Source organism: Embiotoca jacksoni, unplaced genomic scaffold, assembly GCF_022577435.1.
Source record: "Embiotoca jacksoni isolate LCO1_2020_lvr unplaced genomic scaffold, fEmbJac1.0.p SCAF_67, whole genome shotgun sequence".
Classification (NCBI taxonomy): domain Eukaryota; kingdom Metazoa; phylum Chordata; class Actinopteri; family Embiotocidae; genus Embiotoca; species Embiotoca jacksoni.
The window spans coordinates 1381871-1396072 of record NW_027185422.1 but is presented as its reverse complement, the minus strand read 5'-3'; the positions used below and the strand labels follow the sequence as shown (position 1 = coordinate 1396072).

The 14202-nt window shown below is 43.7% G+C and overlaps 2 protein-coding genes across 2 annotated transcripts; both read right to left on the bottom strand.

Moving 5' to 3' along the window:
* Positions 1–696: 696 nt before the first annotated feature.
* LOC138214101 (tripartite motif-containing protein 16-like) lies at positions 697–3538 on the bottom strand. Its single transcript, XM_069175471.1, has one exon. It carries the CDS (start codon positions 3306–3308, stop codon positions 1608–1610), a length of 1701 nt encoding a protein of 566 aa, XP_069031572.1. The 5' UTR covers positions 3309–3538; the 3' UTR covers positions 697–1607.
* Positions 3539–10745: 7207 nt separating this feature from the next.
* LOC138214070 (tripartite motif-containing protein 16-like) lies at positions 10746–13349 on the bottom strand. The gene has a single exon (XM_069175439.1). The coding sequence runs from the start codon at positions 13347–13349 to the stop codon at positions 11673–11675; it is 1677 nt and encodes a 558-aa protein (XP_069031540.1). The 3' UTR covers positions 10746–11672.
* Between the last annotated feature and the right edge of the window lie 853 nt (positions 13350–14202).

The window sequence follows — 14202 nt, the reverse complement described above, 5'->3', positions numbered from 1 at the left end:
TATCAAATCAAAGTGTTCCCACAGGGGAAATCCTCCTCTTCCTAGCTGGCTCCATCTTATCACCTCCTTCTCTCCTCACTCTCCTAAATCTCCAAACTATCTCTCTCTCTCTAACTTCTCCAAACTATCCAAACTCTCAACTGACCTCAACTCTCCACCAACAACCCACATTTTGAATGGAGCCTGAAGAGTTTATATTGCTGTCAAACCTCCAGGCAAAATCTGAACCACTTCCTGAAACAGTCACGTGGTACAGCCTGGCAGCCAGGCTTCAGACGTCATCATTTGTGGCTCCTCCCCTAAATGAAGCAAGCCTCGACACGCGCTTCGAAGCGTCGGCACACCTCGTGACGTCACTACTATTCACTACTTTAAAACGACATGTTTCTTTAATCCCGTCCGCTCGCTCTCTTTGTTCTGCATTTCTACACACAATCAACAGGTTTCCATCTTTCCAAACTTTAGCCTCGAGAATATCCTCAATCTGGGAAGTTTTCACCATCCAACTATAGAAAATTCACCCCGCTCCTCACTTCCTGGGAACGAAGACTGAACGCGAGGCATTCTGGGATATGTAGTCTTCAGCTGCAACCAGCGCTGTCATTGGGCAGAGTGCTCCCTCTGGTGGCCATTCTGGAAACAAGCAGCACCATGTTGTCTAATTCAACTCAGACAAGTGGTGGATGAAATATTCAGAACATTTATTGAAGTAAAAGTACAAATACAGCAAAGAAAACAAAGATACTCCATTACAAGTCAAAGTCCTTAATTAAACAGCTTCCTCAGGTAAAAGTACAGAAGCGTTAGCAGCAACATTTAGTGAAAGTATTAAAGTAAAAGTGCTGCTTTGTTCCCTCTGAATAATCTATATTACTATATATGAAGCAGTGAAAGAATTCAGCTCCTTTATTTCAGAAAAAGTTCTGATACCAGACTGAAAATACTAGAAGTCCTGCATTCAAAACCTTGTTGAAGTAAAAGTATCGTCAGCAAAAATACACTGAAAACACAAAAAGTAAAAGTACACACGAAGCAGAAAATGTTCCCTGTTAGTGTTTTACTATTATACATGTGATGTTTGTAGATTCATATTGCTGCTGGATTAAAGTGAATTTTACCGTCATAGTCACTGAAGGTTTTGCTCATTTCAACGACTTTATATATTGTTGATTTGTAAAGCGTCATATTGAACCAGATCATCACATATTTGGAGCGTTGCTGTCCTGTGAGATCCACGTATCTAAGAAATAAACACCTTTTCAGCTTTGTCAGGTTTTTAAAATAGTTAATTTAGCAGGAGAATCATCTCAGTCCATAAAAGAACATTTAAATCACTTTAAATTATCAGAAAATAATCTAATTCAACTTCACCAAATTTAGAGATACGTGGTTTTCACTACAGGAACGGTGTGAAAAGAGCTTAAAAACAATAATAAAACATATTAACATGAAGATAACAACTATCAAGAAGACGTCCAGGTGACGCCCATAATGCTTGATTGACAGCAGATCTTTGTTCAGAGCAGAAACGCCTCAATGATGGAGAGAAAATGAAATGGAAAATGAAAATGCAGGTTTAAACCCACTGAAACCTGAAAGACTTCAGTTTATTTCAGTTTACAAAACTCAGCAGTGCTTCCAACGGAGACAATCCCTAACCCGAACCCTAACCTGAACCCGAACTCTAACCCTAACCCAACGTGGAGCGGCTGAGTGAACGTGGTCTGGACTCTGTGGAGGAGAGTCATGGTCTCAGAGACGCTGTAGAAGGACAGAGTACCTGCACTGTGATCCAGGTACACCCCCACTCTGGAGGATGGAGGACCTGAGACGGGAGTTTTGATGTTGTTGTAACAAAACCTGTTCTTGGAACAATTTAATGACCAAGATTTGTTATTATATCCAAACACACTTTCCATCCAGCTCCCTGTTCTGTTGATATTCTTGTATGCGACTGCTACAAGAACTCTTCCTCTCATCTCCACCTCAAAGTAACAACGTCCAGTCAGACTCTCTCTACTCAGGACCTGACAATATCTACTGAATCTGTCTGGATGATCAGAATAAGACTGATTCTGATCCATTCGTGTTACTTTTCTGTTCCCATCAGATAATAACATCTGTCTGTTTGCTGTGTTTGGATCCAGTGTGATTTCTTGTGAATATCTTAAGAATCCAGCTCTGGTCTTTGGTCCTGGTTGTGACAGTAAAACGTCCACTTCATTCACTGACACTGAGATCTTCTTCCATTCTTCATCCAGAACTTGCTGTAGTTTATCTCTGACCTCTGACACAGCTGCTGTCACATCCTGAAAGTAGGTGAGAGGACGGATATGGATGCTGGATGAGTCTGTAGGCTCACTGAGTGCTGACACTGAGGGGTAGTTGTGCAGGAACTCGTTGTGATCCTCTGTGTGTGAGAGCTGCTCCAGCTCGGTGTCTTTCCTCTTCAGCTCAGCGATCTCCTGCTCCAGCTTCTCCTGAAGCTCTTTGACTCGACTCACTTGGGTTTCCTGCTGGGATCTGACCTCCTGCTTCACATCGCGGCTTCTTTCCTGGAGGAGACTCATCAGCTGGGTGAAGAGCTTCTCGCTGCCCTCCAGTGTTTTCTCAGCAGACTGATTGATGTCCTCCACCTCCTGCTGAAGCAGCTTCACATCTTTCTGTCTGTCCTGGATTTTCTGCTGGACGTTTCCTCGACTCCCCTCGAGCTCTCTCTGCCTCTCGGTCCTTTCTGCTGCAGCTGAGACGGTGTCGTGGTCTTTATGTTCATCCACAGAGCAGAGATAACAGATAATCTGACGATCGGTGCGGCAGAACATCTTCATCACCTCGTCGTGAAGAGAGCAGATGTTCTCCTGGAGCTTCTTGGAGGGGTTCACCAGCTTGTGTTTCTTTAATGGAGCGACATCATAATGAGGCTGAAGGTGTTTCTCACAATAAGAAGCCAGACAGACTAAACAGGACTTGACAGCTTTCAGTTTTCTCCCAGTGCAGACATCACAGGCCACATCTTCAGGTCCAGCATAGCAGTGATCAGCAGGAGCAGCTTGGAGTCCAGTCTTCTTCAGCTCCTCCACTAAAGCTGCCAACATGGTGTTTTTGTCCAGGACAGGCCTAGGTGTGAACGCCTTCATGCACTGAGGACAGCTGTAGACTCCAGTCCCGTCCTGTCCGTCCCAGTGGACTTTAATACACTCCATGCAGTAGCTGTGTCCACATGGAAGAGTCACCGGATCCTTCAGTAGATCCAGACAGATGGAACAAGAGAAGGTTTCTCGGTCCAACTGAACTCCTTTCTGCTCCATTTCACCTCTCAGCAGCAGTGACTGTGTGAGTTTCACTTCCTCAAAGATAAAACTGGTTTCAGCTCTGATTTAAATATCATGTGACTCTGCAGCCAATGAGGACATCAGCTCTTAGACTCCACCCATGTTGGCTCCGCCCATCTCCCAGCTGCAGATCTGATGGAGGGAACAAGGAAACGTGACAGACTGCAGCTGCTGAGTTTGAGAGCAGTTTTTTTTATTCCTCCTCAAACTCGTCGTCTTGGCTGTGATTCATGACTAAGTTGAAGTTTCCCCCACAAACTGAGACGCCCTCTGTTTCTGCTGCTGTAACATGAAACAAAGATTTGAGGATCTTTGTTTTACCTCTGATAAGTTCACTTATTAGTCTCCAGGGGCAACGAGCGCTGTCAGTGGGCAGAGTGCTCCCTCTGGTGGCCATTCTGGAAACAAGCAGCACCATTTAGTCTAATTCAACTCAGACAAATGGTGGATGAAGTATTCAGAACATTTATTGAAGTAAAAGTACAAATACAGCAAAGAAAACAAAGATACTCCATTACAAGTCAAAGTCCTTAATTAAACAGCTTACTCAGGTAAAAGTACAGAAGCGTTAGCAGCAACATTTAGTGAAAGTATTAAAGTAAAAGTGCTGCTTTGTTCCCTCTGAATAATCTATATTACTATATATGAAGCAGTGAAAGAATTCAGCTCCTTTATTTCAGAAAAAGTTCTGATACCTGTTGGACTTGGGCTCCTGCTAGTACAAAGCCAATATGTGTCAGCCTCCAGTTCTTCGTGTTCTTTTAATGAGTCAACAGGAGAAGATGTCAGGTTTCAAGATATTTATTTAACAGCAGCAGAATAATCAGTTTACAGAGCTCTGGGTCCAGACTATGTTTCCCTGACCGCAACAGAGTATGTGTCAGTTCACGAAGTCTGACTCCTGACTCTCCCTGACCCAGTCTTCTTATAGTACAGGAACCAAAAAGTCATGTGTGTTGATATGTCCTTTGTTGGTTGGTCGAGGTGGTGGTTGTCTTCCTTCACACCCTGGAGTTCTCGCGATAGCAGTTTGTTCCTGTTTATGACTCAAAGAACAACAGTATGTGACCCCAAAGGTCACAGACCTCCTCCTGTGACCTTTTGGTTTGGCCCAGCAGTATCACTCTCATTCACAAACACAGCCTTTTGTCTCCACCTTAGGATTAATAGTTGATAAAACGACTTTATATATAAGTTATATGATATGGCATACATATATGTTGTATTATTGTAAACATAACCTCGCAGTGAATCGCACAATTCCCCCTTTTGGTCTCTCACAGGAGACCAACAACCGTAAGAAAGAAAGAACATGCACATACCTGCTGCCGGCGTGGCTCCATTATAACTAAAACGTTCCAGATGTTGCTGTTCAATATCTTCTCTGTATTGTTCGTAAAAATGTTTCTCACAAGCCCTTGTAACCTTCTTATTACAGCTCATTACCGCTACAGCACTTCACACATTGCATATATATCAAAACACACAATCACAGTTCTTTCTCACAGGTGATTATTTTTTTTTTCACTTACTGTTGATCCTGATGTTTCAGATCAACTGTTACCTGACCCAGCGTCCACTGGGGAGGTTCTGCTGCCGTGCACTGTGACCAGTGGTACCAGTTCTCTCCTTTGCCGTCCAGCCGGACCGCGTGCGTTGTCCTCTCCTTAACTCTGTACGGTCCGGTCCACCTCGGTTCCGACCACTTCCTCTTGATCACCTTTAGGAGGACCCGCTCCGCTGTATGTGGTGTTCCTGGTTCACTGCCCCCTTTGGTCTCCGTCACCTGTGTAGAGAAACCTGACACCAAAGCTGTTAGTTGATCATAGTATGGCTTATATTTCATCCAGGAACTTGTTTCGATCGTCACCGGGTTTCCTGCGCCTGGACCCGGAAACTGCTGTCCAGTCCACAGCTCAAAAGGAGTGAACCCTGTGGTAGAATTCACAGAGCTGTGCACTGCCATCAATGCTACTGGCAGAGCCTCCACCCAGGACAGCTTGGTTTGAGCACATCCTTTACTGATTTTACTTTTCGGTGTCTGATTCATTCTTTCTACCCTCCCCTGTGACTGAGGGTGGTAGACCGGGCCAAATGCGTGTTTTAGGCCCAAATGTTTTTCTCCTTCTTGTAAGTCTTTATTTTTGAAATGGGAGCCGTTATCTGAACGGATGCGATGAGGAAACCCATGCACGGGTATGTAGTGATTTATCAAGAATTGGATCACTGTTTTTGCATCCTCTTTTTTAGCAGGTATTGCCTCTGGCCAGCCAGTGTATGCATCCACGGCTACCAGGAGGTACCTGTGTCCTCCCACTCTGTCAATCATGTCGGTGTAATCAATGATAATGTCCAGCCCCGGGAGCTGTGGCAGGGGAAACTGTCCTTGGTGAGGCTTAATGGTCGCCTTTACATTGTATACCATACACACACTACACTCTCTCACGTGGTTTTCTATCATAGCTGGTAGAAATAGATGCCACCAATGGGTCTGATGTCTCTGCATCTGTTTCAGTCCACAGTGAGTGAGACCATGTGCTTCCTGTAATGTCCTCTGTACCAGGCCTGGTGGCAGAACTAGTCTACCATCCGGGGCTCTCCACAATCCATCCTGTTCTGTGGCTCCTCTGTCCTGCCATACACTGGTGTCCCATGGAGAGGCCTTTGTCTGCTCCTTTCTTATCATGTCTACATCACACTGTGGCAGCATGTCCTGTATTGTCCTGTCAGTTTGCAACATAACGTACTCAGCTCCATATCCTGCCGTTCTCTTGGCAGCCTGGTCAGCTTGATCATTGCCCATTGCAATCCAGGTGTCTGTTTTGTCGTGTCCTTTACACTTCATGATAGCCACAGCTTTTGGCTTCATTAGTGCCTCCACCAGTCTCTTCATGTCTGCTTCATGTCTGATGGGTGTCTTGTCTGCAGTCAGGAATCCTGCTCTGATCCATTGTCTCAGCTCTATATGAACAGCACCCACTACATATGCTGAGTCTGTGTAGATGTTTACAACTTTCCCTTCTGCCCATTCTGGTGCTCTAATCATGGCCTGTAGTTCTGCTATCTGAGCTGACTCTTTTCCAACTACTGGTTCTGCTACCACTTCCTGAAATCCTTCCTGTGTTCTCCTGACCACCGCTAGGGCTGCTTTCAGTCCGTCCGTTGGGTGTCTGTAACAACACTCATCTGTGAACAGGGTTTCATCAACATCAGGGAAAGGGATGTTCTGCAAGCTCTCTCTCACCCTGACATCTTTCTGCACTCTTTCCTCACATACATGCGGCTCCCCTTCTCCCATGTTGTCTGCCATGTTTATGCCTTCATGTGTGTATGTGATGTGTGGTGATGTCAGTGTTTTGTCCAGCCTGGTCTGTCTTAGTGATGACATGGTGTGGAGTTCACATATGCCACGACTGTGTGTGTGGTGAGTACTATCAGTTGATGTTGCATGACTATGTGTGCCGTTTTCTGCAAAATGTTCACTACTCCTGCTGCATGTCTTGTGCATGGTGGGTGTCTGTTCTCTGTAGCATCTAGTGTCACACTTACGTACATCAACACCTTCCTGTCACCCCCCTTTTTCTGAAACAGCACATCATTTGCTGTCTGGGCTGTTTCAGAAACATCCAGATAGAATGGATCCGTGTAATCTGGTACCGACAGGTCAGTGGCATTGCTCAGGGCATTTTTGAGTGATATAAACGCCATTTCAGCCTGTGTGGTCCAGAATAAGGCGGCAGTAAGGTTCCTCCTCGTCTTTTGCTCATTACCTTTTCTTTTATTTATTTTGTGTTGTGGTCCTAATGTTCTATTATTATTTATCTACTTATTCTAATCTGTTCTTCTACTTCTGGTGTGACTACTGCTCTCCTATACTACACTGTCTTCGGGCCCCTTTAAACTTGAACTTTCACGTCTTAAATCTTAGTATTCTCTTATTTTCTTTGATCTATCTTATCCTTAACTTTGATCTATTAACTTCGATCTATCTTTTCTATTAACTCATCTCTAACTAATCTCATATTATTTTAAGTTGATTTATTTTACTTTATCTTATCGAATCAATCAACTATTCTTCTGAGACAGGTTCTGTTTCAGAAGTTGAATTGCTGGTTCATCAGACTTCCTATTTGATTGTTTAACTCATGTTTCCACATCACCGCCCCCTTTGATCCTCTGTAGTATTCTGTTGTTAGCGTCTCCTATCAGTGATCACCTGACAGGTATGAAAGGAGTTGGAGTCGGTGGAGTCTGTCGAGGTCAGCCAACTGTTTCTGACACCCAGATTGTCCGTGCCTCCCGTACTTGTGGGAGGACGTTTCCCCACCGGATCCGTCTCGGTGTTTTACGGCCTCTTGTCATGATTTCAGTGTCTTTTCTTTTTTAGTTTTTATTTTGATGCCTGTTGCTGGTGGTTGCTCCGAGGAGGACTGTTTGTCTCTGTCCTCACTCTCTCTGTCCACTTCTTGCGGTGCAGACATGGTGCTGGTCTGCTGTATTGCCTCCTTTGCTCTCAGGGTGTCTTGACTGTGTTGTTGCAGAGTTTCATCTTCCTCTGCACTGGTAGAGTCCTCCTGCTTCCCTCTCTGGCTACCACCCAAACCCTCTCAATCTGTCCGTGATCTTTGCATCTTATAGTATCTTTCGTTTTTACTGTGGGTTTGTTTGATTTTCCCACCTTCGGGCTCTCACGGGGCTGTGATGCAGATTTTGATGTCTCTTACCTAATTTTCTCCCTTAATCTCTCCATTGTTTGTGTCCTTTTTACTTATCAGTAGCTTTGCGTCTGGCGTCATCTTATTGGAGTTTTAAAAGCTGAGCCTTTAACAGCTCCTCCTCCTGTTCCTTTTTCCTCTTTTATCTCTATGCTATCACTTATCTTAAGTTATTCTTGTTTATTCATGTATTTTCTTCAATCTTTAAGCCATATTTGTCTGTTTCTCTTTTTATTATTATTAATTGGCTTCCTGAACCATATTGCTTCTCTCTATCTTGTTTTATTATTTTATTTTTAACTGTCACTATTATTAATTGTTCCCGTTCTTTTATTTATATGTCATTACGTTCTGAATTATTCTAGTCATTTGTCTGTCTCCGTTGTTCTAAGTTTTTGTTTGTTGTAGCGCGATCTTTCAGCGTTAGTTTTACTCTGTTCTGATTTTATTTTTCGCTTACTTCAATTTTTTATTTCTGACTGAGATCCTGCCTCTGTTTATGTTATCCTCCTCTCTCAGTAATTTTGTTCATCTGGTCTTTTCTTCACCTGCTCTTTCCGTTTACTCTCCCACACTTGCTGTGTGGCTCCGCCTGCTAATGTCATATTATGCAATCTTCTTCTCCTATCCTGCATCTCTTCCATTTCCTTTTTCCACTTCCTTTTTTCTGTCCACCCCTTAGGACCTTCTCCTTCACGTTTCTTTATGTCTTGTCTGGTCTTATTTTCTGCTCTACTCAGCCATGGCCATATTACCGTCGTGTCCTGGTCCGCGGGGAATCCTTCTGTTTCCTTCAGTTCGTCCCATAACTTATCATATTCTCTCATTTCTCTCTTTCTGACTCCCTTGTCACATCCACTACTCAACTGCATCCTAATGAGACCTCACTGTTCTCCTACATTCACTTCTGGGCCACAGCCCCCATACTCCACACACTCTCAATCAAATTCACCTTCCAACTCCTTTTTTATTTTATTTTTTATTTTTTCCTGTTTATTCAATACTATCCCACAGTGATAATTCAACACACACGTGGAGATTGAGTGTGAATGACTCCTTTAGGTCAATTTGTGGATCCAGTGAGACAAGCTTCTAGGCTGAATAACTTCAGTCCGGTCTCACTCTAGGGGTCGCCCCAGATACCACAAATCTTTTAATTCACGCTCACTTCTCCACCAACACCACCCTTTGTCCCCACAGAACAAGAACTTGCCGAGACTGGCTGTCTCTATAAAACTTGCTTAGTTCTTGGAAGCCACCCACATTTCCCCGTATTTAAATGCTTTCAACAATCTTCAATTTCACTTCAACATCGGACTGCAGTGGTCAGTTCTCCATAAGAAAAATTAATGACCTCACACACGTTGTATCGCCGGCCCTCTTTAAGTTTACGCCTTATACAACGATCTTTTGTTCCGCCTCTAACGGATCCAGGTATGTAACCCTTGGGATTTTTGGAGGACTCTAACCTCTCTGGTTTCCAAACCTTTTTGTGGTTCAGACTTCATCTTGGGCCTCTAACCCCCACTCTTTTTTTTCCGACGGTGGGCCTGTAACCCCCGTCTGACGCTTATTATTCTGCCGCTTACTAGGACATCGAGGTCCTCACCATGACAACAATATAATTTGACAATATCCAATTGCAGAACTTCGTTCAAACAGGTGTCTGCTTACCTTCTTAGATGTGGGCCCACTGTTGTCACCGTTGACCAGATGTCCGCTGTTGGTTCTGTCTCTTTACCGCCTTCCCTTCTCCGTCCTCATCACGTCGGGGTCACCAAATTGTTGGACTTGGGCTCCTGCTAGTACAAAGCCAATATGTGTCAGCCTTAATGAGGCAATAGGAGAAGATGTCAGGCTTCAAGATATTTATTTAACAGCAGCAGAATAATCAGTTTACAGAGCTCTGGGTCCAGACTATGTTTCCCTGACCGCAACAGAGTATGTGTCCGTTCACGAAGTCTGACTCCTGACTCTCCCTGACCCAGTCTTCTTATAGTACAGGAACCAAAAAGTCATGTATGGTGATGTGTCCTTTGTTGATTGGTCGAGGTGGGGGTCTTGCCTTGTGGGGACGTGTTGCTCAGGTCAGTAACTTATTCCTGTTTTATGACTTGGAAGAAATAAGAAAGACAGGAGGTGAAACTAGTGGTCGTGCCATCAACCGTTACAGCCTTGTTATTATGGACAGCAGCATGCTGACCCCAACAGGATCGCTGACCTCAGCAGTATCGCTGACCTCAGCAGAAACAGCCTGTTGCATACGCCTGAGGATTAATAGTTGATTAATACGAGATTGTATATAAGGAATATAATATGGCATACATATATAGTATTATTGTAAGCAAAGACTAGCATAGGATAGCACACTGGAGAAAACCAAGCAGACAACGTGAGACCGTCCAACGTCCACACGGAGAAGCTTTCTGCTCTGAGGTGACCGTGCTCAGCACAGAGCCGGGATTTGATTTATCATGGAAGTCATTTCAGGAAGAAACTTTCTCAGCCTGAACATATTGATGAAGCTGAGGGGCGTTCCTCTCTCACAGGGATCTGCACCAAAGGCTGGAAGATTACATTTCATGACCTTTGAGAGTCTTCAGCGGCAACCAGCGCTGTCAGTGGGCAGAGTGCTCCCTCTGGTGGTCAGTTTGTGAAACAGCAGCATCATGTTGTCTAATTCAACTCAGACAAATGGTGGATGAAGTATTCAGAACATTTATTGAAGTAAAAGTACAAATACAGCAAAGAAAACAAAGATACTCCATTACAAGTCAAAGTCCTTAATTAAACAGCTTACTCAGGTAAAAGTACAGAAGCGTTAGCAGCAACATTTAGTGAAAGTATTAAAGTAAAAGTGCTGCTTTGTTCCCTCTGAATAATCTATATTACTATATATGAAGCAGTGAAAGAATTCAGCTCCTTTATTTCAGAAAAAGTTCTGATACCAGACTGAAAATACTAGAAGTCCTGCATTCAAAACCTTGTTGAAGTAAAAGTATCGTCAGCAAAAATACACTGAAAACACAAAAAGTAAAAGTACACACGAAGCAGAAAATGTTCCCTGCTGGTGTTTTACTATTATATACATGATGTTTGTAGATTCATATTGCTGCTGGATTAATGTGAATTTTACCGTCATAGTCACTGAAGGTTTTGCTCATTTCAACTACTTTATATATTGTTGATTTGTAAAGCGTCATATTGAACCAGATCATCACATATTTGGAGCGTTGCTGTCCTGTGAGAACCACGTATCTAAGAAATAAACACCTTTTCAGCTTTGTTAGGTTTTTAAAATAGTTAATTTAGCAGGAGAATCATCTCAGTCTATAAAAGAACATTTAAATCTCTTTAAATTATCAGAAAATAATCTAATTCAACTTCACCAAATTTAGAGATACGTGGTTTTCACTACAGGAACGGTGTGAAAAGAGCTTAAAAACAATAATAAAACATATTAACATGAAGATAACAACTATCAAGAAGACGTCCAGGTGACGCCCATAATGCTTGATTGACAGCAGATCTTTGTTCAGAGCAGAAACGCCTCAATGATGGAGAGAAAATGAAATGGAAAATGAAAATGCAGGTTTAAACCCACTGAAACCTGAAAGACTTCAGTTTATTTCAGTTTACAAAACTCAGCAGAGTCTCCAAGGAAGGCAAACGAAAACCAAAACCCAACGTGGAGCGGCTGAGTGAACGTGGTCTGGACTCTGTGGAGGAGAGTCATGGTCTCAGAGACGCTGTAGAAGGACAGAGTACCTGCACTGTGATCCAGGTACACCCCCACTCTGGAGGGTGGAGGACCTGAGACGGGAGTTTTGATGTTGTTGAAACAAAAACTGTTATTGGAACAATTTAATGACCAAGATTTGTTATTACGTCCAAATCCACATTCCTCCCAGCTCCCTGTTCTGTTGATGTTCTTGTATGCGACTGCTACTTCAACTCTTCCTCTTCCTCTCATCTCCACCTCAAAGTAACAACGTCCAGTCAGACTCTCTCTACTCAGGACCTGCCAACATCCAATGAATCTGTCTGGATGATCAGAATAAGACTGATTCTTATTCATTCGTGTTACTTTTCTGTTCCCATCAGATAATAACAGGTAACTGAATGCTGTGTTTGGATCCAGTGTGATTTCTTGTGAATATCTTAAGAATCCAGCTCTGGTCTTTGGTCCTGGTTGTGACAGTAAAACGTCCACTTCATTCACTGACACTGAGATCTTCTTCCATTCTTCATCCAGAACTTGCTGTAGTTTATCTCTGACCTCTGACACAGCTGCTGTCACATCCTGAAAGTAGGTGAGAGGACGGATATGGATGCTGGATGAGTCTGTAGGCTCACTGAGTGCTGACACTGAGGGGTAGTTGTGCAGGAACTCGTTGTGATCCTCTGTGTGTGAGAGCTGCTCCAGCTCGGCGTCTTTCCTCGTCAGCTCAGCGATCTCCTGCTCCAGCTTCTCCTGAAGCTCTTTGACTCGACTCACTTGGGTTTCCTGCTGGGATCTGACCTCCTGCTTCACATCGCGGCTTCTTTCCTGGAGGAGACTCATCAGCTGGGTGAAGAGCTTCTCATTGCCCTCCAGTGTTTTCTCAGCAGACTGATTGATGTCCTCCACCTCCTGCTGAAGCAGCTTCACATCTTTCTGTCTGTCCTGGATTTTCTGCTGGACGTTTCCTCGACTCCCCTCGAGCTCTCTCTGCCTCTCGGTCCTTTCTGCTGCAGCTGAGACGGTGTCGTGGTCTTTATGTTCATCCATTAAGCAGAGAGAACAGATAATCTGACGATCGGTGCGGCAGAAGATCTTCATCACCTCGTCGTGAAGAGAGCAGATGTTCTCCTGGAGCTTCTTGGAGGGGTTCACCAGCTTGTGTTTCTTGAATGTTGCGGCATCATAATGAGGCTGAAGGTGTTTCTCACAATAAGAAGCCAGACAGAATAAACAGGACTTGACAGCTTTCAGTTTTCTCCCAGTGCAGACATCACAGGCCACATCTTCAGGTCCAGCATAGCAGTGATCAGCAGGAGCAGCTTGGAGTCCAGTCTTCTTCAGCTCCTCCACTAAAGCTGCCAACATGGTGTTTTTCACCAGGACAGGCCTCGGTATGAAGTCCTGCCTGCATTGAGGACAGCTGTAGACTCCAGTCCCGTCCTGTCCGTCCCAGTGGACTTTGATACACTCCATGCAGTAGTTGTGTCCACATGGAAGAGTCACCGGATCCTTCAGTAGATCCAGACAGATGCAACAAGAGAAGGTTTCTCGGTCCAACTGAACTCCTTTCTGCTCCATTTCACCTCTCAGCAGCAGTGACTGTGTGAGTTTCACCTCCTCAAAGATAAAACTGGTTTCAGCTCTGATTTAAATATCATGTGACTCTGCAGCAAATGAGGACATCAGCTCTTAGACTCCACCCATGTTGGCTCCGCCCATCTTCCAGATGTAGATCTGAAGGAGGGAACAAGGAAACGTGACAGATAAATAAATAAATGAAAATAAAAATCAACCTAAAATATAAAATATAGGTTTTACCAATTCAGTGAACTAAATTCTTTTCCTCAATCCTGTTTCTTTCAAGTATTGTAATAACACTTCCTTCCACTTCAGGTTTATTTCATCTCTTGAGCTCCTCAACTTCCAGCTTCCTCTTTAAACTCGTCTCGCTCTCGTGTGAATTTCTGTCAATAACAAATGATATGATCTACAGATTCTGGTATTTTGCAGCACTCACATAATCCCGTCGGGTGTTTTATTCATTAACTGCATTGTTTTGTTCAGCCTTGTGTGTCCGACCCTCAGTCTGGTTCATGTGTTTTCCTCCGGACGTCCTCCCTTTGCCAACTTCTCTCTGAATAGCATGAAGGCGTCTTCCCGTGTCTCCAAACTGTGCTGCCGCTCCTTCACCATGTTTCTTCTCTATTAATTTAGCTTCTGCTTCACTGAATAAAATCTCTGTACTGTGCTGACACTCCAGAGCTTGTTTTGATAATTCCCTGACAGAGCAGTTTGGACCCACGTTCCTTATTTCTTTGGCTGTTAATTCATGGTTGATTTGATTTTTGTATTAAACATAGTTATTTCAACCCCTTCATTATTCCCTGTGTTTAGTTGGATTATCCAGTTGACTGGAGATACGTTTTATTTT

Coding starts and splice junctions, on each gene's coding strand:
- LOC138214101 (XM_069175471.1), bottom strand. CDS start 3,308: ATGGAGCAGAAAGGAGTTCAGTTGGACCGAGAAACCTTCTCTTGTTCC.
- LOC138214070 (XM_069175439.1), bottom strand. CDS start 13,349: ATGGAGCAGAAAGGAGTTCAGTTGGACCGAGAAACCTTCTCTTGTTGC.